This window comes from Toxotes jaculatrix, chromosome 2 (assembly GCF_017976425.1).
Source record: "Toxotes jaculatrix isolate fToxJac2 chromosome 2, fToxJac2.pri, whole genome shotgun sequence".
Lineage (NCBI taxonomy): Eukaryota > Metazoa > Chordata > Actinopteri > Toxotidae > Toxotes > Toxotes jaculatrix.
In genome coordinates this window covers 28,481,756-28,508,464 of record NC_054395.1, presented here as the reverse complement: position 1 = coordinate 28,508,464, position 26,709 = coordinate 28,481,756, and the positions used below count along the sequence as shown (strand labels likewise).

The 26,709-nt window shown below is 42.0% G+C and overlaps 1 protein-coding gene across 2 annotated transcripts; it reads left to right on the top strand.

Moving 5' to 3' along the window:
- Positions 1-377: 377 nt before the first annotated feature.
- Positions 378-26,603, top strand: sox18 (SRY-box transcription factor 18). 2 transcript variants are annotated; one of them, XR_005896220.1, is made up of 3 exons: positions 378-1,200; positions 3,275-7,243; positions 26,572-26,603. XR_005896220.1 is itself a non-coding variant. In XM_041060453.1 (2 exons), exons 1-2 carry the CDS (start codon positions 795-797, stop codon positions 4,681-4,683), a joined length of 1,815 nt encoding a protein of 604 aa, XP_040916387.1. In that variant the 5' UTR covers positions 378-794; the 3' UTR covers positions 4,684-8,215. The 2 variants fall into 2 exon arrangements, 1 of the variants encoding a protein (XP_040916387.1); XM_041060453.1 differs by lacking the exon at positions 26,572-26,603 and having other exon boundaries at positions 3,275-8,215.
- Positions 26,604-26,709: the final 106 nt, after the last annotated feature.

Genomic DNA, 26,709 nt, shown 5'->3' with positions numbered 1-26,709 from the left:
TGAGAAGCTCCACTCTCAGTTGGGCAGAAACAATGGAACCTCTCTGATTACATCTCCCTGTACAGGCGAACAGGGTGTGTGTGTGTGTGTGTGTGTCTGTGTGTGTGTGTCTGTGCATGCGAAGCTTCAGGGGGGAGGAAAGGGTGGCGATCGTAGAGGAGGAAAGAGGGAGAGGCAATGTTTGGACCACCCCCCCCCCCCCCCCCCCCTCCTCCTGAGCCCTGTCTCCCACACACACTCGTTCCTTCCCCTCGCGCCCACCTGGCGTCTCATTGGTTAAATCCTCAGCTATATATTTATCTGATTGGTCAGGGCGGGGTATATATACACAGCGTGGGTCGGTTAAATCTGGCCACAAGTTTCAAAACTTTCAAACAGGGCAGACAGACAGAGAGACAGTGAGTCGGACGGTCTGAGTGACGGAGGGGAATCAAGCTTTGGACAAACCACTGCACCGCACTCTCCAAACAAGAACTGTTGTGTTTTATGAAAAAAAAAAGAGTGAAGAAAAGAAAGAGGCAGAGTCATTGTGGATCGTTTTCAGGGGGAATATCCTGCACCACAACTTGTTTGTTTTCTCTTTCTTTCTCTTCTTCTCCCTCCTCTCAGAGCTCGATGCTTTGCTTTGGGATTTGTGCTCCAAATCCATCAAATTCCTCTCTTGATCTGTGTCTTTGTCATCTGAAACACTTTGAGTTACAAATTTTTTCCAGAACTTTGCAACCCAACAAGCTGAGACAGACGTTTGCAGAATTTCACTTGGACTAAAAGTTGAATCCAAGCCCAGTTCTGGAATGAATTTAACCGAGCCCAGCTTGTCCAGAGAGGCTCTTCTGCATCCAAGCCGGGTGTCTGTCGGGGGCCCCTGGACGTCCAGAACCCCGAGTCCTGCTTCTGATTCTGAAATGGGTTTTGAGCAGAACCTCTCCGGGGACTGCAGTTCTCCCGATGGCCTCGGACCTGGGAACATGAGGAGAACAGAACCGAGGATTTCTCTGACGCCCAGTTCAGGGGGACAGAGTCCGGACCTGACCCAGGCAGGAGGTATGTCGGTAGGCACGGCTGACGGAAAGGCCGTGGGTGGCGAGCAGAGGATCCGCAGGCCCATGAATGCTTTCATGGTGTGGGCCAAAGATGAGAGGAAGCGACTGGCCCTGCAGAACCCTGACCTGCACAATGCTGTGCTCAGCAAGATGCTCGGTAAGACAAGAAAAAGACCTTTAACCTCATGTGGGCAAAAAACTCTGAAACTGTATATAGAGCATCAAAAGTTTCTCACCAGGCTGATGAATCCAGTTCAAGTTAGCTGTTTTTAAAATGTTTATCAGCAGAGAGAACTCTGTGAATCACCATGCCAAGTTCAACTCACTTAAAAAAAAATATATATATTTTATCTTTGTTGAAGTGTGAAATGTACCACATCAGGGCCTTAGTCCTCCAAAAGCATCATAAGGCTAAGATGATCTTTGTTATCTGGGCTAAGATTTTGGGGAACGGGGCCGGGACACTTTACTGTCTGAACCAACATATTAAACAAAATCTTTTTTTAAGTTACTTTCAAATATACATCTAATATTTAAGCAGTTTTTCTTTGACTAGATTTACTCAGTGTGACAAACCCCACCCATCTGAATCACATATAGCCCCAAAAGCACTAACACTGTGAATAAAAACCATGAAGAGCATCACATTAGAATCACCTTTAAAATATCTGACACACATATTTATATGACAACACAACCTGCATGTTGCTTCGACAAAACTGTTTAAAAAAATAATTAGTCATTTAAATATGACTTATATCAATACAGTTCCACATTGTTTGTGTGCAGAGTACATACTTCTGTTGTTTGTTTGCTAATTCTGTTGTTTTACCTTTTCATAGACTTACAGTCTGTTTCATCATATATATTATGATATATTACAAGTAAGTTACAGTGAAGGTATTCTGGAAGAAGGAAGCTAATTTGCTGATTTAATGTTGAATCTGTGAACTCACTCAGATCACCAGCTCACTCAGATGCCAGGTTTGTGGGGTTTTAAGTGTTAACAACTTCACTGCTTACCGCTGAAGCAGTAAACTGACATCTGTAATAAATTATGATTGGCTGGAGAACAACTGTGCAGTTTTACCTCAGAGATTTAAAACAGTTTGTAGAGAAATAAAAATAAATCTTCATGCCTACATCTCCTTATTAAAATGATCCTTTGAGCATTAAACACTCACTCGAAAGGTGTAAAAGGTTTGTAGTTTCCTCAGTGACACCTTAAATCACTTCTCCACTGTCCATCCATGTGCTCGTTATGTTCCAACCGCCACAGTTTTGTCGAAATATGGAATCCACTGTAACCGACATGGATCCAAGCTGACCACAACCGCTGTTCTCCTCCAGTGAGGAAACTGAAAAGTTTTTACGACCACCTTTAAACTATGCATGGGGCGAGTGTTTTATATAAAGGATTTTGGGTGGAGTATCAATTTAAGAGGAGCCAGTCGTGTAAGGTCAGAGGTTACAGTGCATTGTTAATATTGCTCTGATGCAGTGTTATATTGGTACATATGAAGCATCGCGACCTTGTGAAAATTTAGTTAATTTATTTAATTCCTTGATCCAGCTTCTCCACCAGACAGAGTCAAATTAGAATAATGACGATTAGAATGATTTTCAGTTACTAAACAGTGTCATGTTGAGGTTAGAGAAGAACAACGCGTTTAGATTACACAGCACATGTAGCCCATGCAGCTTTTTTTCTGTTTCTGTAGAGAGCAACAGGCTCCTGTGAATGTTAGCCCGCCACACAATCACACAATGTGCCATATTACACCAGTGCAATCACAGTCTGCTGCTGGAGCTCATCTGCAGCTTGACATTTTCAGAGCCACTCTATAATACAAACCTTCGTCTCAAGGCTGCTCGAATCAACATGCAGAACACAAACTGGGAATACAAGCATTTAATGAAGTGGCTGTGCCTGTTGCGTACCCCCCACAAAATTAAGCTTTGTGAGACGTCTTAGGTTGATTTATCTGCAGTGTTTATTTCAGCAGCTTAAATACACAGACATGTAGAGGCATGTTTCCACACTGTGTCTGTTTTAGGCTTTACAGAAACACGACCCATCCTAAATCAGCATTTTAGCAGCTCACAGATCTTGATGTAACACAAGAAAACTTGAGTTTGTCTTGTCTGGCTTTGACAGGGATTGTACTTGACCTGCAATAATTATATTAATGAAATAATTAATTATATGAATTGTTAATTGTTCCTTTCAGGCCAGTCGTGGAAGGCCCTGAGTGCCACAGACAAGCGGCCGTTCGTGGAAGAAGCAGAACGACTCCGCGTCCAGCACCTCCAGGATCACCCAAACTACAAGTACAGGCCTCGCAGAAAAAAGACCACCAAAAAACTCAAGCGGGTTGAACCAGGGCTTCTGCTTCACAGCTTGGCCCAAGGTGGTGCACCAGGCCTTGGATTAGGACCTGGAGTCAGCCCCTTAGGTGCAGACAGTGTCTCTGGGGGTTCTGCCTATGGACATCCAGGCGCTCACGCTCCACACCACCATCACCCTCACCACCTGCTGCCCTCTCTGGGGCACTTCAGGGACCTCCAGGCTCCAGGACACCCAGAGCTGGAGAGCTATGGGCTGCCCACTCCAGAGATGTCACCTCTGGATGTTCTGGAAGAGGGAGCTGGGGAATCTGTGTTTTTCCCCCAACATATGCAAGAGGAGGGGGGGATGGGAGGTTGGAGTGGGTACCACCACCACCTTCACCCTCATAACCAACATTACAGCCATCACTACAACAACCACAGTCACCACAACTCCATACATGGTGCAGCAACACATGGTCAAAGTTCAGGGATGAATGTTAGTGCCAGTTTAAGTACCAGTATGAATTCCAGTTTGAGTCCAGGTAGAAGTTCCAGAATTGACTCTAGAATAAGTTCTGTTGAGTCAAATATGACCTCGAGCATGAGCTCTGTCACTTCAGTTCTGGTAAATTCGGTCAACTCCAGGTTAAATCCTACTCATGCGTCCAGTCACCACATCGCCTTAAGGAGTCCTGTAAAGTGCCCCCCACCTCTCTCTGCCTCCCCCTCCCCTGTTTCCTACCCCCAGCCCTCCATCAGCCTCCCTGAGCCAATAAAATGCCACCAAACGCCCCTGAGCAGTGCTCCTGTCGGCTACTTTAGTCAGATGTATGGGAGTGGTGTCCCGAGCGCTACTCATTTCACCCCTTCTCACCTGGGGCAGCTCTCCCCCCCTCCTGAAACTTCTCCCTCTTCCTGCCCATCCTCCATCCCCTCATCAACTTTCCTTCCCCCTGTGCACTTAGACCCTTCAAACCCTGAGTCCTCAGGCCACATGGTGTCTTCCTCTGCTGAGTTTTGGTCTGAGGTGGACAGGCATGAATTCGACCAGTATGTGAATATTGGAAGGAACCGAGAGGAGGCCTTTGGACTTGGTGGGGGCTGTGGGGGCGGGTCCAAAGTCCTGAGTGGGCGCAGCAGCAATAGCGTGGGTAGTAGTATTAATAGCAGTGTTAGCAGTATCATTAACAGGGATGTCAGTAGTATTATGAGTGGTGCTAATGGGTGTGATGAAGGGAGCAGCCCTCTTATTTCTGCTCTTTCTGATGCTAGCAGTGCTGTCTATTACAGTGCCTGTATCACTGGATAAATTCTCCACAGTCTCATCTCTCATCTGTACCTCCTTGCATGCTGCACAGATTGGTTTGGTTCCTTTGAACCATTGTTAGGGAGGAAGTATGACAGGAAGATTAGTTTTGGCTCATACTTTAAATCAATTCATTGTCGTGTTTTGCATATTTGTCATAAATTCCCCGGTTAATTTATAAAGGTAAAACTTAAATTCTAATTCTAATAGATTCTAAAATGAAAGATGTAAATACATAATGGTTTTGTTATGCAAACACTTACTGGTGCTAACTGAAAAACCTTTAAATGGGGAAGGAGCTCTCTTGTTAAAGTAAAGAAAAAAAATATAAATATATATATAAATGCTAATTGCTTATTTTTCTAATTCTTGAACTTGACCTTGAACATTTGGCTGGCTAACCAGCTTTCCTTGATAGATACAGGCTTGTGTGGCTAATGTAAACCCGTGAAGTCAGGTGTTTCAGCTTGTTAGTATCATTGCGATTATCATTGCTGGATTTGTGGGGTATGTCTGCTAAATTACCAGCTCTTAGCAACTTTTAGACAGAATTTCATCTGCAAAATCAGCTACTGTCTGTCACTTAGCTAACATCGATGCTCGCCATCAATGCCTGTTGATTCAAATGAGCAGTAGAGGGGAAAAAAAGCATGCTGACACAGTACATTGTTCTGGTTTGGCTCTCAAGGTGCTTCTTAGAAAATAACAGAAGGAAAATGAATAAACAGGCTTAAGTGTGGTGGGCAGATAAACAGAAGGCAGCTGGAGAGCACTGTAGAGTAGAACTGAGTTTTTCAGTTTCTTATCAAAGGTGCTAGGTCTCTGTGTTTGCATGTGTAGTGCTAAAAACCAGGTCAAGTCTTTATCAATAGCTGGTTGCATTAATGACCTGGAAATTGTTCTGGTGGTTGCAAAGTCTGAAGGATTCAGGGATGCAGGATATCAGAATGTGCTTATCTGAGTTGAAGTGCCTTTGAGCAGGACACAATGTTTCTGCCTGCTCCGCGGATTTAATTTCTCTGCACTCTAAGCCCTCTGGTGACGGCGCATGCTATAGGAAGATTATGCGAGTAAAATGAATGCTTTAATTGCACTGTGCATATTCTGCTCATCAGAAAAGTCCACAACAAATCTGAATTTCAAGATCATCTCATATTATTTGTGACATTTCATCTCAGGAGCGGACAAATATTCATTTCCACTGAACTTCATAAATTTTAGATGAATTTATAGCAACTAAATGGGAATGTGGGGCACAATGAAGAGATGAACAGGGAGACTTGATGGGAGAGACTTGATCCAGCCTCCACACATCTCTCAGCAGTGTTGTCGGGAAAGCCTTGGCCATGGACCCAGACCAGACCACTGATGTCTCCCACAAACTATCAGGATGTTTTACAAGCCGGGTCGGGTTTTTTCTGACCGTGATAAATGTTGTTCCCTCTCTATCTCAGTCCATGACAGGGCCTCATGTCAAACTCCATGCCAAAATCTGCAAGTTTTAAGTTGCTTTGCTTCTTGGCAAACACAGGTTTTGTTGATGATTAAAAGACCATTCTTTTTAACCAGTAATACTCTCTGGTATAAGAAACATATCAACTGTTCAAACAAAATGTAGTTTTTCAGCATTAAAAACTGTAATTTAGTTCTACAAATAACAGAAGATTGAGTGTTACAAGTTAAGCACTATTGGAACAAGTCTTCTGTGGTAGATTATGAAAACATCATCGTGTCTTGGGGCTGCATATTTGCAAATTTAAGCAAAAGCAACACCAGATATTGGTAAGCAGTTTGACCACTGCAATTACAAATGCTTCCATTCATAATTTCATTTAAAATGTAAGAATAATGGTTCAAGTGTTAGGTCATGTAATTTCTGGAAACCTTGGTTTGATGTAGCCGTTTACTGTATAGAGATAGATGCTCTGCCTCCTGGCAGTATGTGAAGGAGAAACTGAGACTATGAAATGTTCTCTTTGCACTGGGTTTAATATCTTAGCTGTATAGAAGGAACACTACTTATTAAAAATTCAATGTCCATAATTTTAAGTATGTTTTGTACAGAAAAGGCTGTGTTTTTCTGTTGTTGTTGTTTTACAGATTCTTATCTTTCTTAAAGGAATAGTTCTACATTTTACAAAATGTTCTTATTTGCTTTCTTGCTGAGAGGGAGATGAGAAGCTCAATATCACTCTCATGTCTGTGTGTTGAGCATACAAGTGAAGCTGGGAGGCAGTTAGCCTAGCTTAGCACAAAGACCGGAATCAGGGATTAAATACGTGAGATTCAAGGTGTTGCGAATTTTAAAGGTGTTGGTCGGTGGGTTTCTGAACTTTCGATAGAGCTAGGAGAGCTTGTTCCCTCTACATGCAGTCTTTATGCTAAGCTAGGCTAAATGCCTCCCGGCTCCAGCTCCAAACTTACCTGACAGATATGAAAGTCATGTTGAAATTCTCAAAGTTTATTTCTAAAAGTGTCAAACTATTCCTTTGAAGATGATTCAATTATGAAGGCATTGGAGCAGTGAGTTTCTGCTGGTCTTTGTGTGTGTGTGTGTGTGTGCGTGCGTGTGTGTTATAAACTTGCCATAGAAAGGAAATCTATCATTGTAAAGGAAAGGTCTCTTGTAGATCTATATGGGTCTTTAATGGGTTACATTTTACACTTTGCTCCACCACTGACAACAGTAAACAAGAAACTTTCCCTACCACACTAGTGTTATTTACGTAAATGGCTGGAAATTAGAATGAGAATTTGTGGTTTTGTTTGTGCTGAGAAAATGAAAAATCAACAGTTGTAGCCACTGTAGACGCCTCTCAGTTTGTGTTTACGTAGCATCTATCCTGTAATAGTTTTACATAGTCAGAGCAAAAGGCAGAAGTTTCTCTTCCAGGATTTATCCTGCATCTGTTCTGCATTAGTTGTACAGACAATGCTTTTTTTTTTGTACATGAAACAGTAGAACAAAATCGAGCGTCTTGTACAGTGAAACCAGTTACCAATTTACCACACCGTTCCTTGTGGCTGCCATTGGTTGAAAACAGAGCAACAGTAGATTTTTCCAAACGTTTCCTCTGGAGGACGGAGCCACAGGACAGCAGCAGTTCAAGCTTAAAGTATTAAAAAATACTTCTACATCTGCATTTGACATTCTTTTCTGTTGACACCAAACAGAGTCTTGTTTCCATTTTAATTTACTGTGACACACAAAGAACATCAGAGACACAGGCGTTTTTGGAGTCGTGCAATAACTCTGGGCTTTTGGTAATAATTATCTGAAGGAAAAAAAAAGAAACACCCAAGATTTTGGGATTAAAACAAAGGACATTTTCTCAGCAGTCATATAACGACAAATTAAAACCAGGATTTTCCCAGAAGTGTCACTGTGATGCTTCTAAATCTGTCTGACAGGGATCATTTTTATATTTTCTAAGTGTAGAAAATGGTTTTGTTTTTGTTTATGTTTGAAAAATGTGGGTTGGCTGTAAATGGATCTGTTCTGTTTTTTAAAATAATTTCACAAAATAAACAATTCTAAGGTTGCACTTTGGTATGTGAGTCTGTGGAGCTGTTGAGTTTACTAAAAAGAGCAGTCACACCACATCCATGCCTCAGAACTGACCAGCAAAACCAGAAAACATCCCACAAGTTTTATCTCAGCAAACTCTTATGTGGAGACCATGTTTGTGATTGAACAACCTTGAATTTTCATTTTGTGTCTGTTAATATCATGAATTTGACTTTGCTCTTCGCATGACAAGTCTCTCTCGACACGTTTGTTTAGTTATGTTTGAGCAAGTGAAATTAATTTGTTTCAGTTTAGGGTTAAGAAATTAAAAGTTTTCTTAACATCAGGGAAATAAAATAATTAGATGATTGTTTTGATTGATAAGAAAACAAAACAAAACAAAGAAACAACAGTAATCAAATAGTAGTAGGTCTTGATATGAGCCGAGACCAAAACATGGGTGATAAGAGCTGTTGGCAAATGTCTCCACCCAATCACATCCGCCTTACTTTCCACTGTCAAACGACTTCCTGTTTGCAGTCATGTCGCCTTCCTGTAACCTTTTGCCTAACGGTAAGCAGTATTACTTTCTCTTTTAGCAGACAGAAGCTCTTGAATGTGGAATAGACCACTGGCATGCAGCGGAGCACTCATCAAACAGAGCTTTATTTTGAAATTTTTCCAGAGATTCCAAAGTTTCCAAAGAAATTAAATTAGCCTGTCTTTGAGGGACATGTGCATAATATGTTGCACAAGGCATCAAGAATAATTCCATTTTATGTGATTCTACAACAATAAAAACTTCTATCACGTGCACTGGTCTTTTCACAGCAGACATTTTGACTTGTCATAGCAGGAAATAAACACGTTAACTGATAACAGTAAACACGACTGACATCCATCTAGGCAGGCTTGTTCCAGGGTCCTGGTACTGTGCATGTTGGCTCACTGGTCTGGCCTACATTATGGAAATGAGCCATCATTAACAATATTTATTTTATTAGTGCTTTTTCTGCTATGACAAGCCAAAGTGTACACCATGAAAAAAAAGTTTATTCCGAGCACCAGCGCTGGCCCAAAGCTGGTCTGAGTGCTGCTAATTAGACCTGATATTCAGGCCAAACTGGCTCAAGTCGACACCTGCAAAACCGCAGCTGTCAAATCTAAAAGCCAAGCATGAGCTGAAGCCGGCTAACAGTTTGTCTTTTGGTAGCAACCAACCATGCCAACACTGAGCCGCAATCAGCCCTACTCAGATGGATACCACAGCAGATTCGACAAAAACACCACATGGTTGGCCTAAAGGCCTCAGTATGAGTCAAACAAAGGTTGACTGAAGGTTGTAGGATGTGTTGTCCAACCACAAAAAAGGCAAAAGTGCTGATACTTGTTCTGAATGGACAAACTTGAGAGTGAGCTGGAAATCCTGCTACTTCAGATCCTGTCTTTGTCTTCATAAGATTAATCAAACAAGTGGGGATACTGGACAGTCTCTCCTCACAGTCGAGGAAATTACACTGGGTCACCAAAACCATTCAATCAGAGTCATTTTATGAAGACTCATTTATTCTGACTTGCTTTTATTTACCTCTCCAGTCACATACTGAACTCCTGCATGATTAATCTCTGTTTCTTTCATTTTAATACAACTTGAATTCACATTACTTTTTTCTGTATTCTTTTGTCCCATTTTTTTCTTGTCTTTTTTCTCTTAAGTCAACTTACAACTTGTACAGCTGCGTCCATCTCATCAGTGCTCGCACCATTTTTCTTGTTGCTTTTCTTCATGTATGATGGACAGATAAGTATATCATCATCATCAATCATCATCAAATCTACAAAGCTCTGATGAGTGGATTGTTTCTTACACCAGTGGAATGTGCGTCACTGATCACAACACAAATCAGAGATGCAGAACTTGGGAGTGGAACCAGGTTTAGGGTCAAACTTTTGGAGAGAGACGGACTTAATAACTTTTTGTAGAAGAATTCTTGAATATGCAGTGAAATAAGCAGAATCTTCCAGTAAAAACACTGTAATTGCAGTGTATTGAGTTGTATTTTCCAAAGTCCACTGTGGATCTCAGTCCTCACGTCTCCTGGTCTTTGGATGGAAATGAGGACGGAGTGAAAAAGGAGGGGTGGGAAAATGAGGAGTGGAGTAGAAAGCAGGAGGGAGACAGAGACAGTTGCCTCAGTGTTAGTGTGGCTCTGTAATCCTCCATGATCTGCTCTGATTCTGTCCTCTCTAGGTTCAGATGTGATGCTAAACGACTTTGGCTCGGCGGGACAGTTTCCCCCTGAACAAACCGCTGACGGACTCAAAAGAAAACATTTGGAACAAGGAAAAACTGTTCTCTCCTCTCTCCTCTGACAGTCCATTTTCTTTTCCTTTCTTTTTGTGTTTCAGTTTTCAGTCATGTTTTATTCCCTCTCAGCACCGAGTCATGGTAATTTTCTCTTCAATTTCTTCTGCTTTTATTCTTTCCCATGAGTTTGATTCCTCCCTCGTTCTTTGTCTAAACTTTATCTGCCACCTTCCTTCTACCTTTGCGCCCATCACTCTTTTCCACTTTACCTCTCTTTTCCCATCCAACTGCAGCATCTGTTGTCTTCCGGCTTCCTTGCTGTTCCAACCCATGAACCCCTTTTCACCTCCTCTCACTCTTTCCCCCTCTTCTTGTCTGATTTGCAACTTTTTTCTTATTAATGTTTCCACAAGATTCAATTATCTTTTGGTTGCAAAACAGAAAGTTTTACACGTCTTAACTGGGCTGTAAAAACCAAGCTGGGGTTGTGTGTGGTATTGAGACTGTGTGTGTGTGTGTCTCTGCACCGGGTCATGTTCTCGGTGCATGTGTGTCTGCTAGTGAAAAGGTTTTTAATAGTGTGTGTGTGTGTGTTGCTGAGGTAACTGACAGGAATGTGTGCAACGAGGAGGAAACTCCTGTGGAAGTTTGGGATGTTCGGAAAGGGTGTGTGTGCCTCTGTGTGTGTGTGTGTGTGTGTGTGTGTGTGTGTGTGTGTGTGTGTGTGTGTGTGTGTGTGTGTGTGTGTGTGTGTGTGTGTGAGCAAGAAGAGAGAGGAAGAGGTGTATATTTTTGTGGGAACACCTCGCCCTCTGCATGTTACCCTGACTGGAAAAGATAACACAAGCCTGGATTCCCCTTCTCCCAGCTGGAAATTGACACACGTGACTTTCGAGGGAGTGTACACGGTGCGTGTCTGTGCGTGCACAAGTTTTAACAGCCTCTGTGTTGTTTCTGCTTGCAGACAGATTTCGGTCTCTGTTGGTTTCGTGCGCTCTGATGACCCAGCACACTCCTTTTGGTTCACGAACAGATGTAAATATCCATCTGAGCTTCTCAGAAAGACCAGAAAAAGTTCTTATTTTTGGCTTGATAGAAAGTGTGTCACTTTCTTTTACAGTCTGCTCTGTGGAACTAGGTAGAAATAGTTGTTTGTATTCAGATATTAGAAACTGGCCTAAGCAGCAGCTTATTATGGCCCATCGTACTATTGCTGCCATGACAATGAAGGTTTGGTAAGCCAGCCAATGGAATGCTAGGAATCGTAGGTTTGAGGACTTGTTGGATATTAACATCAATTCACAAACTATTTTTCACTCACTTACTTACCTAGTAGCAACAGACATTTTCACCATTTCCTTTATGCCTAGTAACAAACAGTGTTGGTCTTCCTTGGAAATGTCCTTCTGATTTACAGCTGAACACCTGCTAATTCCGTGGAAAATTAAGAGTAAAGTTTCTAGGAAACTCATGGGCAAATACGGGAACTGCGAAATAAAGTGTTATCAAAAGCTGAAAGGAAGGAAGAAAGATATGAAAAAGGAAAACGGAGTGTAAAGAAAGGAATAATGCAGGAGGGACTAAGATAAAAAGGACAGAGGAGTAAAGAAAGAGAGGATGAAAAGAAGGACACAAAGGTAGAAGGTGGAGAACAAAAAATGCAAGGAACAGAAGTGGAATTGAATTAATTGAGCTGAATTGTAAAAACCTAGATGAGAAAATCCATATCATATTTTGTTGGGAAATTAATCTGCCCATGATTTGTGATTTCTTCATGATAGGGGGGCAGCCGTGGCACCGCAAGTAAGGAGTGCGGCTTTGGACTGGCCTGAGATCGGAGGGTTGCCGGTTCAATCCCTGGACCAAGCACAGTGGATATTGTGACCATGGCTGCCCCTGCCCCTGCACCTGAGCAAGGCAGCATTCCACCCCAGCTCCCCTGGCACCTTAGTTGGCAGCCCTCTGCCCCAGCATCTCTAGTACATGTGCATGCTTGTGTGTGTAAAATGTTTGTGTGGGTAACATGCAGAGGATAATCAGTTTCCCCGGTTGGGGGATAATAAAAGTAATGGAAAAAAAAATACTGCTCACAGTGTGAGAGACATGGAGAGACTGAAAAAAGACGCTAAAGATGCATATGGAGAGGGGCACCGAGAAACTCAGGGAGAGGCAGAGAGAATGGAATTTGTACATCCATGTGTTTAAGAGAAAGAGAGACTGATTAAGAGAGAGAGAGACTAAGCAAGAGAGTTGGAGTGGGAGAGAGAGAAAGAGAGAGAGGGATTTTCCCGTCTCTTTCTGTCTCGGTGGTGTTTTATTGGCCACATGTGGTTAGGATGTCAGATCAGTCACCACAACTACACACTGACTCACTAACTCTGTGTGTCTGTGTGTGTGTGTGTGTGTGTGTGTGTGTGTGTGTGTGTGTGTGTAGCTGTGGTCGTCCGTGTGTGATTTCAGACTCTGATGTGAGATGACAGCTGGTTTACACTGTAAATGTGTTTGTGAGTTTGTGCAACTTGCAACTTCTTTGTGTATACTGTACTGTATACTGTAATGTTGCGTTTATGCTTTCTGTGTGTGTGTGTGTGTGTGTGTCCTACACCCTGTCACACATTAAACAGGAATTGATGACAGTAGAGCCAAGACTCACAGTCTTGCCTCTGTGTTTTATCCACTGATAATGGGACTTTTGTCTGAAAATCTCTTTTTATATTTTTTTCTCTACTTAAATCTATTTACATTTGGTGATTTAAAAAAAATATCTACTGTGTCCATCTGGGCAGCTGTTTGTAATTGTGACTTGTCAGAATGATTTGTGCGTTTTAATTAAGGTTCCTGTATGAGGATCACAGTTTGCACATCTGCCTGCCTTTCCAAAGAAATTGTAGCTGCGAGACACACACACAGAAATCACAGATGGAATCATATGGTAATCTTCATATTAATATAAAACAGAAGATCATTACATTATTTTGAGCCATGAGTCTTTGAGCTTCCACACTTGGCTCCATCAAGGAGGAATCATGTGTTAGCAAAACTACCAAAACGGCTCTTAGGCCTAACTTTTCACAGACACAGAAGAGGAAGACGTTTCCATGTGTTAATGTTTTTATTGTTGTTATTTTTGTTTGTTTTTTTTTTTACTACAAACCTAAAACGGTGTTCCAAGACAATTACTCTCCACATTTTCAAACAGCAAATGTCCAATAATAGCTTAGCAGCTGTAGCTAGGTTTCTCCAGCTTTGGTTTTCTACAATTTACGAAGAGTTCAGAGGGTGATATACGCAGAAGTGTTTTTTTCTTCTCTAATGAAGGCAGCTGAAGAGCTCCCCTCATTCTCATTAGCTAACTAATATTATTTTATTAAAAGCTATGAAAACCTCTGTTCAGGATCGCGTCCATTTTCTGGGAGACATAACATCGTTCCAGATGCTACTAGTTCAGACTAACTTTAGTGGCTCTGTCCTGGTTTTTACTGGACTTAGGGAGGTTCACCCAGGATGAATTTGACAAGTTCATCAAGGTGTCCTCATACTCAAATCCATTTCTCTTGTTAAAGTGAAAAATGTTGTTAACATGACTTCAGAAGAGAGCGCTGGTGAGTTTTACGGCTCTGGACAGAATTCAGTGTCAATGACTTAATCATACTGTAAGACTCTGGTTGGACCAGATGATGTCATGGGGGGGGGGGGTGGGGGCTTCTCTCTTTCGCCTCTCTGCCGCAGGATGTCAGGCTCTCTCCTCCATACCCCCACTGCTTCCTGTTTCCTGTCTCTGCAGGAAGTAGCTCTGCGTTCACCTCCTGTCAGAGGGGCTGCTGGTGACAGGAACGGAGAGGAGTTTCACTGTATTAACAGCTTGTAATAACGTTAGTGAGACTGTTTGAGGTCACACAAAAAAAAAAATCTTCATCCTAATACGTACCAAATAAGACACTTTTTCTAAGATTAGGAAAGAGCAGACAGTGAAGGAAACTTAAAAGCAGTGTGAGTGAAGTGCAGGACACGAAAGGAAAACATCAAAAGTGAGGTCAAGGACAATAACTCAAAGATCATTCCAGCCTCTGTTTTGGATTAAATGTGGGATCCAGGTCTTCCCATTTGGGAGGAAGCTGAATTGTGTTTGTGTCGAGTGTAGCCTGGTGATAGTTGGTTCTATTTCCACAGCTCGCAGGAAAGAGAGGATGACCTCTGACCCTGAGTGAAGTGGTCTTTACTTTTAATAGACAGCAGTGGCTGACACACATCTCTGACCACAAACGGATCAAGGATTGTTTTTATTTTTCTTCTCTTCTCCCTCTCTTTTTTCCTCTTGCTGCCATTTTTCTTTATCTCCACCTCCCCTGTCCCCCAGATTTTTCTTCCCTTCATCTGCCGTTCCTCACTTCACTCTCTCTGTTTTCTGCTATCTGTCCTTCTCTCCTCTCTCCCTCCTCGCTGTCTCCTTCCCTCTTTCCTCCTCCCGCCCTCTCCTCAGTGGGAGCCAAGGTGTGGGTGTTAAACCTCTGTGGTCTGCTGGTTTGGTGGCCTTGGCTTTGAAGGGCTTGTGGGTTGCGGGTTCAGATCCCGGGCAGGCCTAACCACTAACCTTGACTGGTGGAACCCATCTATCACCGTGGAAACAGTCAAACCAGCCAATCAGTGAGCCAGAATCTGAGTCAGCAGGAATCCAGAGAAAAAGTTCAGTTTTATTCTATTCTGGTCATTTGTCTCAAACTGTTTGAGCGTCCATTTTTCTGTTTTTTGAATCGCTCATTCTGAAGTTTGTTTCAGTGCTTTGAAAGGTGTGACAGAACAAAATAAATAGGAAAACAAATGCCAGACATATTCATCAGAAAATATGAGATGTTGAGATGAACATGCGTGACAACATGAGAAAAAACAAATAATCAAAATGTCCAAAGGGAGGAAAAAATATAAAGACAGAAAAGCCATAATAAAAAACAGAAAGAGAAAGTTTAAAGAGATTTTAAACCTCAGAAATGGGAAAAGGTGAGAAAATGTGAAACTAGGTGGTTTTAAGATTCTAGATGTCAGAAAATTTTTCAAAATGTTGGCTCCTGCTGGGGTTTACAGCAGGGTTTAAACATTTTGTTTAAGGCTGGGTTGAGGTTTTGGTTCATGTGTTATTTGTTTTACTAAAACACACCCTGATTCACGCGGGCCAAAAGTTTTCTTGCATACTGATGAAATGAAGGCATTTAGTCATTTCATGGAGATCAGTAGAGAAAAGACCTTCTCTGACATCTTTTCATCTTTGCTCCTACTTTTGTTTTAACTGTTCCTGTACTTTTCACACCTTTTGTGATTTAATAAAAATATTCATCCTGCTCAGATTTTCTCTTTCATTTTTCCTAATTTATTTATTTTTCACATTGATGAATGTCTCAACTATTTCAGATTCCATTTCCTTCTTTTTCCCTCTAATCCTGCTGTGTCCTGTCCCTACATTGGCATACAGCGCAAAACATTTAAGACGAGAGACAGTTTGAAATGTCGAAAAACACGTGGGAAAAGCAGAGTGAACAAGAGAAAAATGAGACCCAAATGAAAGACGGCAGCCTGTGTGAGAACAGATGAAGGCATTTTTAGGGACTGCAGGCTCTCCGTGGTCTCCAGCGTCTATTTTTAAACCAGTGACAAAAGTACCCATGCTATTTGGGGGATGAACGGCTCCAAAACTTTCTGTTATAATTCAGTCCATTTATCTTTCTGGCTCCCCTGGTTTTCCTAAACCTACATGCATGTCTAAACACTGGGTTTATGAGAGCAGCGCTGATGTGGAAATCTCCTAAAATTAAACAGAATTTCAGCCCATTTTTATATATTTGTCTGTTGTTGGTTTTGTCCGCGGTGTTGTCACTATAACAGGCACTGACGCCGCGTGGGAGTGAGTGTGTGTGTGTGTGTGTGTGTGGCGTGGTGACCCAGCATGACGCCGTAGTAAGCATCGCACATGGCTGCCAGCAGACAGAGAGAAAAGGAGTGTGGGAAACTGAAAGAAAAAGACAAGGACAGGGAGGGAGGCAAAGTGATGGAGAAAAAAATGTAGATGAAGAGAGTAGGGGAAAAGAGAGGAAGAAAGACAATGGAAATTAATGGTGACAGAAAAAGTAAAAAAGGGAAACTAGACAAGAAAGAGCGAGGGAAAGAACAAGACTTAGAAAGAGAGCAAAAGAGGGTGAAAGACAGAAACAAGGAAGAAGAAAAATACAGGCTGTCTCCCAGTCAACAAAAATGTTCAGCAGAAATAATTTTCTCACTGTCAGTTGAATTTCAAGGTTTATTTTTAAACGATATTTGTTCCTCAACACTGAAACACGGGATAAATGAATTATATTACAGAGAAATTTCATGGCCGTCAGCTATTAATGTGTTATTTTCTCAGATGTAAGAAGTTTGACATCATTTTGGTGTGAGGATGATAACACACACACACACACACACCATGAGCCTCCACAGTCATTACTATGGAAACGAGTCCAAAACCATGAAATCACAGAATAGACTGGAAACAAACAAACAAACAAAAAGAAAGAGCTTCATCCAAAAGATGAAGAGACCAAGTAGAGAGAGAACACCAGCTCTGACTCATGAAGTCAAACAGCTGATGTTCAGCCTGGTTTCACCTCCTTTTACTCCTTTGCATTTAATTTGTTCTGATCATTGACAAAAGACACATCAGTTTTTCCATTTTAACTCAAAACTTACAGGTAACTGTGAGGCTCCGAGGGCCCGTTAATCTGGGAAGACACTGTACGGACAAAGTGCCATCTTCACCCCGAAATGGCTGCTCCTGACTAATCTAACAGACATTCAGGTGGGTAAAAGAGACACGGGGACAGAGTGACTCAGAAATAAAAGAAAAAAAAACAAAACAGAGACAGAGTGACCATCTTTTTTGGTCGATGTAGTTATTGTTTTTCTCCTTCGCTCAGTTTTCCCCTTCTCAGGTTTCCCCCTCACTGTGTTTCCCAACATATCATTGGCCTTGGTGTGTGTGAGTGTGTGTGTGTCTGGAGCCATGGGATGAAGTGTGTGGTTACCCACTGCTGTGACCAGGGACACAGGGGCACCTCGCTCTCCCTCACTCTGTCATTTTCTGCTGCCTCTGTCTTTCTCCCTCTGTGTCATGTGTTATATTTGTGTTGTGTTTGTGTCACATCTGAGCTGAATCCTGAATCCTCCGAAAACGGACGAAAAATTCCGCCGCATATTAACTTCCACGTTAAACCAGTCACCTTCTGTTACACTCCCAGTGAATTAACATGGAGCTGACCGGTTTTTGCACTGATACAATGAAACCCAATAAAAAGGTTAACGTTATAAATGATCATATAATGGAAAACATGCACAGCGTTTAGTGGGAATTCTCTGAGGATCAGTTCAAAATGACTGAGGCTGTATTGTTCTGTCTTGGCCCATTAGAGAAGACTGCTGTGTGAGGAGCTGGGTCGTTAGGGAGATTCAGCTCACCTGTTCACCTGTGTGACCTGCAGTCAATCTTCCTCCTCTCTCTCTGTTTTAGTTTGATTGTATCTTGTTCATCTTGTTAGATTTTTGTTTACATTTTGAATTATCATATTTGTGAGTAATAAAATAAAACTATAATGTGCATATTTTGCAGTTACTCAAAAGGAAATGGAGCAATTTTTGGACATATTTGCTGAAAATGTGTCTAAAGCCCCATTTTGTTCTGGTTAGTGATTTTAACTCAGTCCACAGCACATGTGTGGGTGAATTTTCACCACCAGAGATAATGATATCCTCAGGAAGTCCAACTCAGTTACATCAATATGAGTTTCAAGTCTGTGAGTTAAGATTTTACTGCATCATGACTCCACATGGGTGAAACTAGCTAGCCTAGTTTGCTAAGCACCAATTCCTACTAACTGTTGCTTTTTAGTCATTTCAACACCTGCTGAGTCACTGGCAGCTCCTGCACGCAGTTTTCCCAGATGGTGTAGGGATTCAAACCCTCCAAGTACAGGCATCCCTCCCTGAGCTTCCAAACCCTCAAACCCAGACTGAGCCTCTAAATCAGCAGGTCTGAGAGACAACAAGAACCACCAGCCCAAACCTGCTGGAACTAAATCTACTCCCAGGAGACCTCGAACTCTCCGCGGCTGTGAGGAGCGTCCAGGTTTCTGGACAGTGAGGATTTTATCACAGGTTTGATGTCTTCTATGGCAGCAGAGAAAAAAAAAAAAAAAAAAAAAACACAACAAACAGACAGAACCAGATCTCCAGGTCCATATTTTCTGTTTGTCTTGTTATCTCTCTTGCTATGTTTGTTATCTCTGCTCTGTACAGATGACATCTGTTGCATATTCAATTTTTTTTTTTTTTGAGACACTCAAAATCCAAATTAAATCTTTCACCTGGAACAAATGAATTAAAAACGGCATTGAGTGAATTATTTATCATAAGACGCTTGTCAAGAAAGCAGTCATCCCACAGAGAAACAAAAGACATGACACTAAGTTTTATATCTGTCTTCATTTTCCTTAGAGCAGTACTGGTAATGTCCTTTGTGTATGCGTCCTTTCCTGTTTTTGTCTGAGCTGCGCGCACACACGCGCACACACGCACACACACACACACACAGAAGGAGGAAGCAGTAGTAAACAGCAGTGACGTCAGGTTGATGTGTGATCAACAGCAGCACAAGAAGAGGAGTCACGGCTGAGGTCAAGGCATCCCTGACACACAACACACACACATGTTCAGTCACACACGCATGCATGCACGCATACACACACACAAAGACAGAAATGCCCCATTTGGCACCGGAAGGTTTCAGGTCAGGAAAAGATGGAGGCTTGTTTGAACACACTGCTCCGAGTCGCCTGAACAGAACCGTGAAAACGTTAACCATGCTCTGTCTGAGAGCATCATGCTGTAGGGAAATGAAACTCACAGACATATTAAGTCACAGTCTGCTTTCCGACATTCAGATGTTTATTTGTTATATTATTTTGTTGTCTGGTCGAATGTCTTTCTTTTATCAAATATATTTTGTTTTGGTGTCTTTTGGAAACTCAGTGTATGTGTGTACAGTTAGTTCTGGGTCTTTAAAAAGGTTCTTTGTTCAGTAAACCTGGAACCCAGAAACCTGGAAACCTCTGGAAGCTTCTTGGAGCTGCTGTGATGTTGTGTCTCCTGGGATGAGTCTTGGTTCTGATTGTGTGGTGTGCTGCTTCTTTTGGCTTCAGGCGAACAGCAATAAAAACTTGGACCTGTCCAGAGGCTGTTATGGTCGACCCAGCGATTCAGCGGAGACCAAAACCAGAACCAAACAGCAGCTGCATACAAATATTCATCAGGTGTTTCACAGGAGGCTCTGCCCACATTGATACTCAAGCATGTGCTACTGTGCCTGTGTAGTTTTGGGACTAACATCTTGATCTCTACTCTCTGAGCTGTGCAGGTCCACACCTTACTTTGTTTATCTGCAGTGAGGAAATGAATCAGCACACATGTACTGAACACTGTGACAAGACACTAAACTGTTCATGGACATGCCTTTTACTGGGGGAACTGAGTTTGTGACCCTCTAACTAAAAGTCAGGGGTTTATCTGCTTTGCTGGATGTCATTTGTGTTGCCTGGAAAACCACTAACCAGAGCACAAACAAAGACCAGGAAAAAAAGAAAAGAAAAAAGTAATTATCTGATTTCTAGTTTTGGTTTTAGTGCAGAACGTATAAAACAGGTTCCCTATCCACTTGACATCTTGGCACTGGTAATGAGATTAGTCACAAGTAGATGAGTAAATTAACAAAGTGTTTGTCATTTGTTTTCTTTATCATGTTAAAATTGTTAAAAGTCAAGACAGATGGAAGAGACGAGTCAGACTGGAGTCCAGGACTGTGTGTTAACTCCACGCAACCTTTTATCCCTCTGAGCCACCAGGAAGCACCTGTTATCAATTACTCACTGACTGCCTGTGATGATAAAACCCAAGCAGCTGCCTCTGCTGACAGGATTTCATTAATTTGGAAACTTTAATGTCCAGTAATGGTCCAAAGGAGATTTAGTAGAATCTTTGCCCAGACAAGAACAAAATGACTAATTTTATTTAGTTTTGTTCGTCTCCAAAAATTTTAAGGTTGGGTTTTAAAACACCACCAGTGAGCTGTAAGGATATTTGGAAATTTGGGGACTAGAGAAACGCATGGTCTCCCATTCAAGATCGATAAGATTCAAATCACGTCTCAAGTGAACACAACTCAAGCTGATGTCAACAGCATGTTTTTCATGTTGCTGACCCCAGCAGAGTCTTTACCTCTGAGTGTGATGATCCATCTGTTGTCTTTCCTGCTCCAACAGCCCGCAGCTGTTATTGCAGAGAGGGGATCGAGTCATTGTTTTGCAAGTACAGTAAGTCTCAATACGTGAGACTGAAGCCATAAGTCAAGCTCCAAATCGTAAACTGTGCTTTTGAGCTCTAAACAAGTCATCATGTGTACTTGCACCTGACTCAGGTCCAGGCTATGTGGCCTGAGTCCACACCTTCTGAAGAGGAGCGTATTACATCAGCATCAGCTGCTTCGCTGTAAAATCCACTCGGTCACAAAGACTTAAGCTGATGTTTGAAACCATGAGAGAAAAAGCAACAGAAAAGGAAAAGTATGGCCGTGTGAAGAAGCTACAGTCTGCCTTTAGTCTGTTGATGTGCCTCAGTGGGTGAGACGTTTTCAGTCCCAACTTCAGCACATTTCACTCCTCCAGACCAAATGACTTAAACACTGTTTGGTTTGGACAGCAGGCAGTAAGAAATAAAGTCTAAGTATTTAGAGTTAAATCAACTAGTATTTTGCTCAGGTTTGGTCCCATCTGAAGCCCTGGGTTAGAAGCCATAAGAGCTTCTAGAAAGATCCAGGTTTTTATTGCTACTTTACCAAAGCCAAGAGATCCACCAGACCACAGCGTGTGACCTGAAGTCCTGGCAGCAGTATATTTTAAAACCATACTGTATATGAGACTGTAGATGGACTCATTTAGGTCTCTTCTGGGAACTGTAATGAAGTTCGTGATTTTAAAAAATGCGGCAGTTTCTTGTCAGAACTGTTGAGAAAATACCTTATACACTGTATGTGGTATTTTCACAGTCCACTGATCTCTACACAGATGGAGACACTAACTGATAATAGTCAAAATTTACCCACTAAGCTTGTCCTTGTGTCCTGAGGCTAACGCGATGCTGGGTAAAATGAGGCTGTACTGCACAGCGATGCTTTGATCTAAATGCTCGTCTCAGCATGCTAACAAATGCACAGTGACAGAGACAATGCTAACATGCTGATGGACTCAGGAAAAGCTGGAATAGTCTTTTTCCTGAACTTCGTGGCTCATTTTTACGCATTTAACGATCTCTGATGGTTTACTGTTGGAACTATGGAATTATCTAAACGTCAACCATCCCCAAAAAGTTGCTTGAGAATGAGTTTAAGTGCGAAGAGTTTCTCTTTGCATCTTCCAGCAGTGTGCGGCTGAACCAGGTCATCGTTTGTCAGAACACAGACAGCAGACAGATCAATGTTTCGACAGCAGAGGGGCATCAGAATGAAATGATTTTTGTCTTTGGAAAAATGTAGAATGGTTCCTAATGAACTGATCAGTGTAAAGATTTCTTGAAGAATTTGGTGAACTGTCTCTTTCGCACACATCATCTTCCAGTGTGACAACCCAATAATGACAGAGAGCAGCTTTTAGTTTTCATCCAAACCAAACGCAGCATGATGACTGTGTTTGAGCCGTCTGCAGCTGGATGCACAGAATGAACTGTGACAATATATATCAAACCTTCAGTGACAGTTACAATCTCTAAAGGCTTCAGAGAGGGTCAATAAAGAAAACCAACCCAAAAAAATAAAAAAAACATGCACACACACACAAAAAGAGAAAGAAAAAAGTCCCAGCAGCATAAACACTAACATTCTGCTGCTCTGAGCTGAAATGTGAAAACAATGTTGAGATTGTTGTGTCACAGTGTCAGGGGGTCAGATATTGTCGACATGGTAGATGGGATGTGAGATGGTGAGCACAATAAAGAGAGAGCAGAGAAGGAAATGGAGAAAATGGCTGAAAGAGGTAGAGAGATAAAGAGCTATTGAGGGAGTTTAACCTCCTGTTTTCAGCTCTAAACATCCTGCAGGATGGAAAACCCCGGGCGCTGTGTAACAGGTGCTTCACACATACAGAAGAACAATAATTAAGTGAACACATGTGAAGGTCTGACACCTTTTCCTCTGTTTTTCTTGTTTCCACCTTCGCTTCCCTTTTTGGAGGGTCACTCCAAACCTGCAGAGACGTGGAAATGATGGAAGTGTAAGCTGGGAACAGACTATTGAACATTACAAAGGCTGTTTCCACACTGTATGCTGATTTTTTTTTTTTTTTTTGTTAGTCTTGACAGACAGACAGGAGCACAGAGTGAATGCCAGAGAGACAACACTGCCTGACAGGTAAGGTATGGGTAGGCATTCATCAGCCATCCCTGAATTCGCTCAAGAATACAAATGTTTGTCCCACAAGCCTCCTGTCTTCATAATTTGTAAAAGTCCAACCCACAGGAGTGATTGGTATGAGTGAGTTTTGGTGCTCTAACCCTCACTTGATGGAAGGAGCATTGTCAAACTCTCAGTCACTGCCAGAACACTGAAGGCTGAAGGCTCCTTTTTTTTTTTTTAATTTACAGATTCTTCTCCTGTTCCTGGAAGTTTTTTTTTTTTTGTGTGGTTAAACTCTTGTGTCATTGTTACTGTTGGATTCTTAATTTACGTAGAATATATAGTAAATTAGTCCTAATTAAACATGTATCAGAGGTCTGGCCATTAGTTTGATCTAAGTCGTAGAAAAAGTCCACTCACAACATAAAAATCTGAGAGGTACAAGTTATACTTTTGCTTCAGTTATTGTCCGAATCAGAGCTGCTGTTTTTTGGGTTTTGTTTTTTTTTTTTTTTTTGCTCACAGGACTCTCCAGCTCACACAGGTGAACAGTGTTTGGCTAATTAGAATTTCCCTGCTTGTAGCAGTAGAGGCTGTAGCTCATCCATCAGAGCAGCTGTCTCTCCGCTGAGCGGCTTCAAACTCCACTCTTTGAACTGAAGTAAGGGCATTTATACTTTTCTGCTCCAAAAGGCAAAAAAAAAAAAAAACAACTACAAACATGAAAAATGGACAAGAGCAGTGATACAAGGGCAACAAGGGATATGAGCTAGTGCATATCTGATTTTAGTGAAGCCTCATGTGTTGTGTATGTTGCACTGAGGAGGTCAAATGGACTCTCAAGCTTAACAAGATTTAAAGTAGCTTGACAAAATAAGCTTTGCTCAAGTTCCACTCACTGTACTATCTTTTTGTGGAGCTTTCACCTGTATCCCATGGCCTTCATCAGTGGATATTGTTTGCTCTGCTGTCATGAGGATGGTTTCTCTCTCTCTCTCTCTTTCCTTGTTAACAGTAGTTTTTTACAAGTAGGGCAGAATATATATATTTTGTGCTCAAATGGTTAAGTATAAGACATTGTCTTCAACAAACTGAAGCTGAAAGGAGGGAAAAAATGTAACTAAAAACATCCCTGGAGTTCCATTAATTAAACAACATGAGATACACAAACCCATCATTTGTTTTTTAGTAATCTTAATATGCAACATACTTTATATCTAAACACGTCACAAGGCATCGGTGGTTTATTACTGATAAATCAAATGCAGTTGGAGCCTCTAAACAAACTAAAACACAAATCACTGGATCAGACCCAGACTACAGCAACCACACTAAATACTAGACTTGATATTTACGTAATGATTCACTGTGGTGCTTGTGACAACAAACCTGGACCCCCTTGTGGCCCTTAAAATAAGTTTGGCTTTGAGGACGGACCACACCTAATAATGATAGCTGAAGTATTGACAGTCGTTTCTTTCCTACCACAGAGTGTAGAAATATCATGAAAAAAAAACTTAAAGTATTTAACACCAAACTTTCATCAAACATTCATTTGGGATTTTATCAGGGCATGTCCTCCAAGTTTTTACTGTGGTGTAATTACAGGCTGTAACCAGCAGATGGAAGCAGAAGAACATCTGTCTCCACCATCCAACACTGACAGTCTGAACACAGAAATAAAGAAGATAGACAGGGCACGCCGTCACACTGTGCCGTGAGGCTGGGTGTGTATCCTTAGCTGACATGTGTCAGGATGTGTCTTCTTCTACCCATAAACCCCTACGAAGCCTTCCCCTGTTTCGTTTGCCTGTAACTGAGCCGTTCTCTTGTTGGTGGATGGACTCTGTCATTTTTAGCTGCATTGGTGTCACCTGAGTTCAAATGACATCATAGTGTTCTGGACAAATGCTCAGAGTGAGCGCTACCTCTGCATCACTGGGCGTCCAAGCTGTTTGAGAGGCTTTTCCACCAGGACACAGGGTCTGTCCAGCAACAACACACACAGTTTACCTCACAATTAAAATGCAGGTTGCACGTGAACAGCAGAGAAAGAGTGGATGAAATTAAATGCAGGGTTGTTGTGTTGTGTTGTGTTTACACAGCACTACTCAAGACCAGAGATATTTCACCAAGAAACTCAGGCTGTAAGCTACATTTACTTTGGAAACTGTTCATTTCCATTTCATAAAGTGAGGTAGGATGGCTGCCAGTTATACTCCAATACACAGCTATACAAATGTAGTTTCTGCAGTTTATAAAAAGACTATTCCTTTTGCTGTTGTAACTTTGATGCCTGTGACTATCTTGGTTTATGATTGTAAAGAAAACAGCACATCCATTTTTGTTTTGGTTTTTGTTGACAGGATTATCTTTGGGGTGTGTTTGCATTCACTGGATGGTGGACAGTGTAGAGGCAGACAGAAAACAGGTGGAGAGGGAGGGTCCACGACATGCAGCATACCGTAGGTCCCACAGGTGGAATCAAACCAGGGACGCTGCGCTGTGTGGTTCACCATCCAGCAGCATGAGCTCAGCTTTGTTAATCCTGAGTCTCAGGTTAGTAAGAAACAAAACAAGACTGTAGTGAATAAACTTAGACCATCATCAATACATTTTGTTTTCCTTACCCTCTTCTGTAAAACTACTCCTGAGCAAACTTTGTTTGTCATTTTTTTGGCAAAGAAACGATGAACTGAAAAAACAACAGAGGAGTTCACCGAAGTGACAGTGAAGTTGAAAAACCCAGACTTGTAAAACAGTTTTATTTGCATTTGGAGTCGTTAGGATTCGAACGTGACTGTCTGCTCTCTGTGTTCAGGTTCTGTGTCACAGACGTTACCTCACCGATCTGCCGTGATGTCATCCCATCCCTCTCTCTCCCTGACGCCTCCTCTCCCTCTCACTCGACCTGACTCCGTCGTCTCTTTCCCTCTGTCTGTCCGTGTCTGTCTCTCTACTCGCCTCTGCGTCTGCTTCTTGTGTCTTGCTCTCGTTCTCTGTCTCCGTCTTCCTGTCTGTCTCTCCCCCAGCGGTTTCAGCACAGCAGCAGAGACAGCACGCACACATTTTAAAATACGTGCTGGCAAGTCTGCCTTGGGTTTGAGTGCACATGCAAATTCAGACTGAAATACGCATGCACAAACAAGCAAGTGCACATGGCACACAAGCACGTGCACTCACAAAGTCTTCTTCCTACAGAGCAGCTACCTTCAATGTGTATTCACAGTAAATGTGACATTTAAGTATGAGGCAGTGTGAAGGTGTACAAATTCATGAAGAAAGATAAAATGAAATAAATCTTCTACGATACTTAGCGACAATGGGGGGAGGTGGGGGTTCAGCCATCCATCTCCCCATTCAGCCAGCAGGTTGTGACCATTACAGGAACTGCATCTTAAAACACGTAGCACAATCAGCTCGTTGCTGCTGTTACTGACGTTTTTCTTCTACTTCAGTCTGAACAGCAAGTAACAGAGAAACCTGCCGTTTGGGAACTTTGGATGCCTCCTGATCTTTCTGCATCATTACACTCACTGTCTCACTCTCTGCCGTCTGCACGAGTGTTTGTGTGGATGAATATGTCTTTTCTGACTGAGTGGGCCATGCTCGGTTCAGCTGTGTGTGTGTGTGTGTGTGTGTGTGTGTGTGTGTGTGTGTGTGTGTGTGTGTGTGTGTGTGTGTGTGTGTGTGTGTGTGTGTGTGTCATAATGTTTTATTGTGTGTTATACCTGATATTCCTGCACGGAATATTAT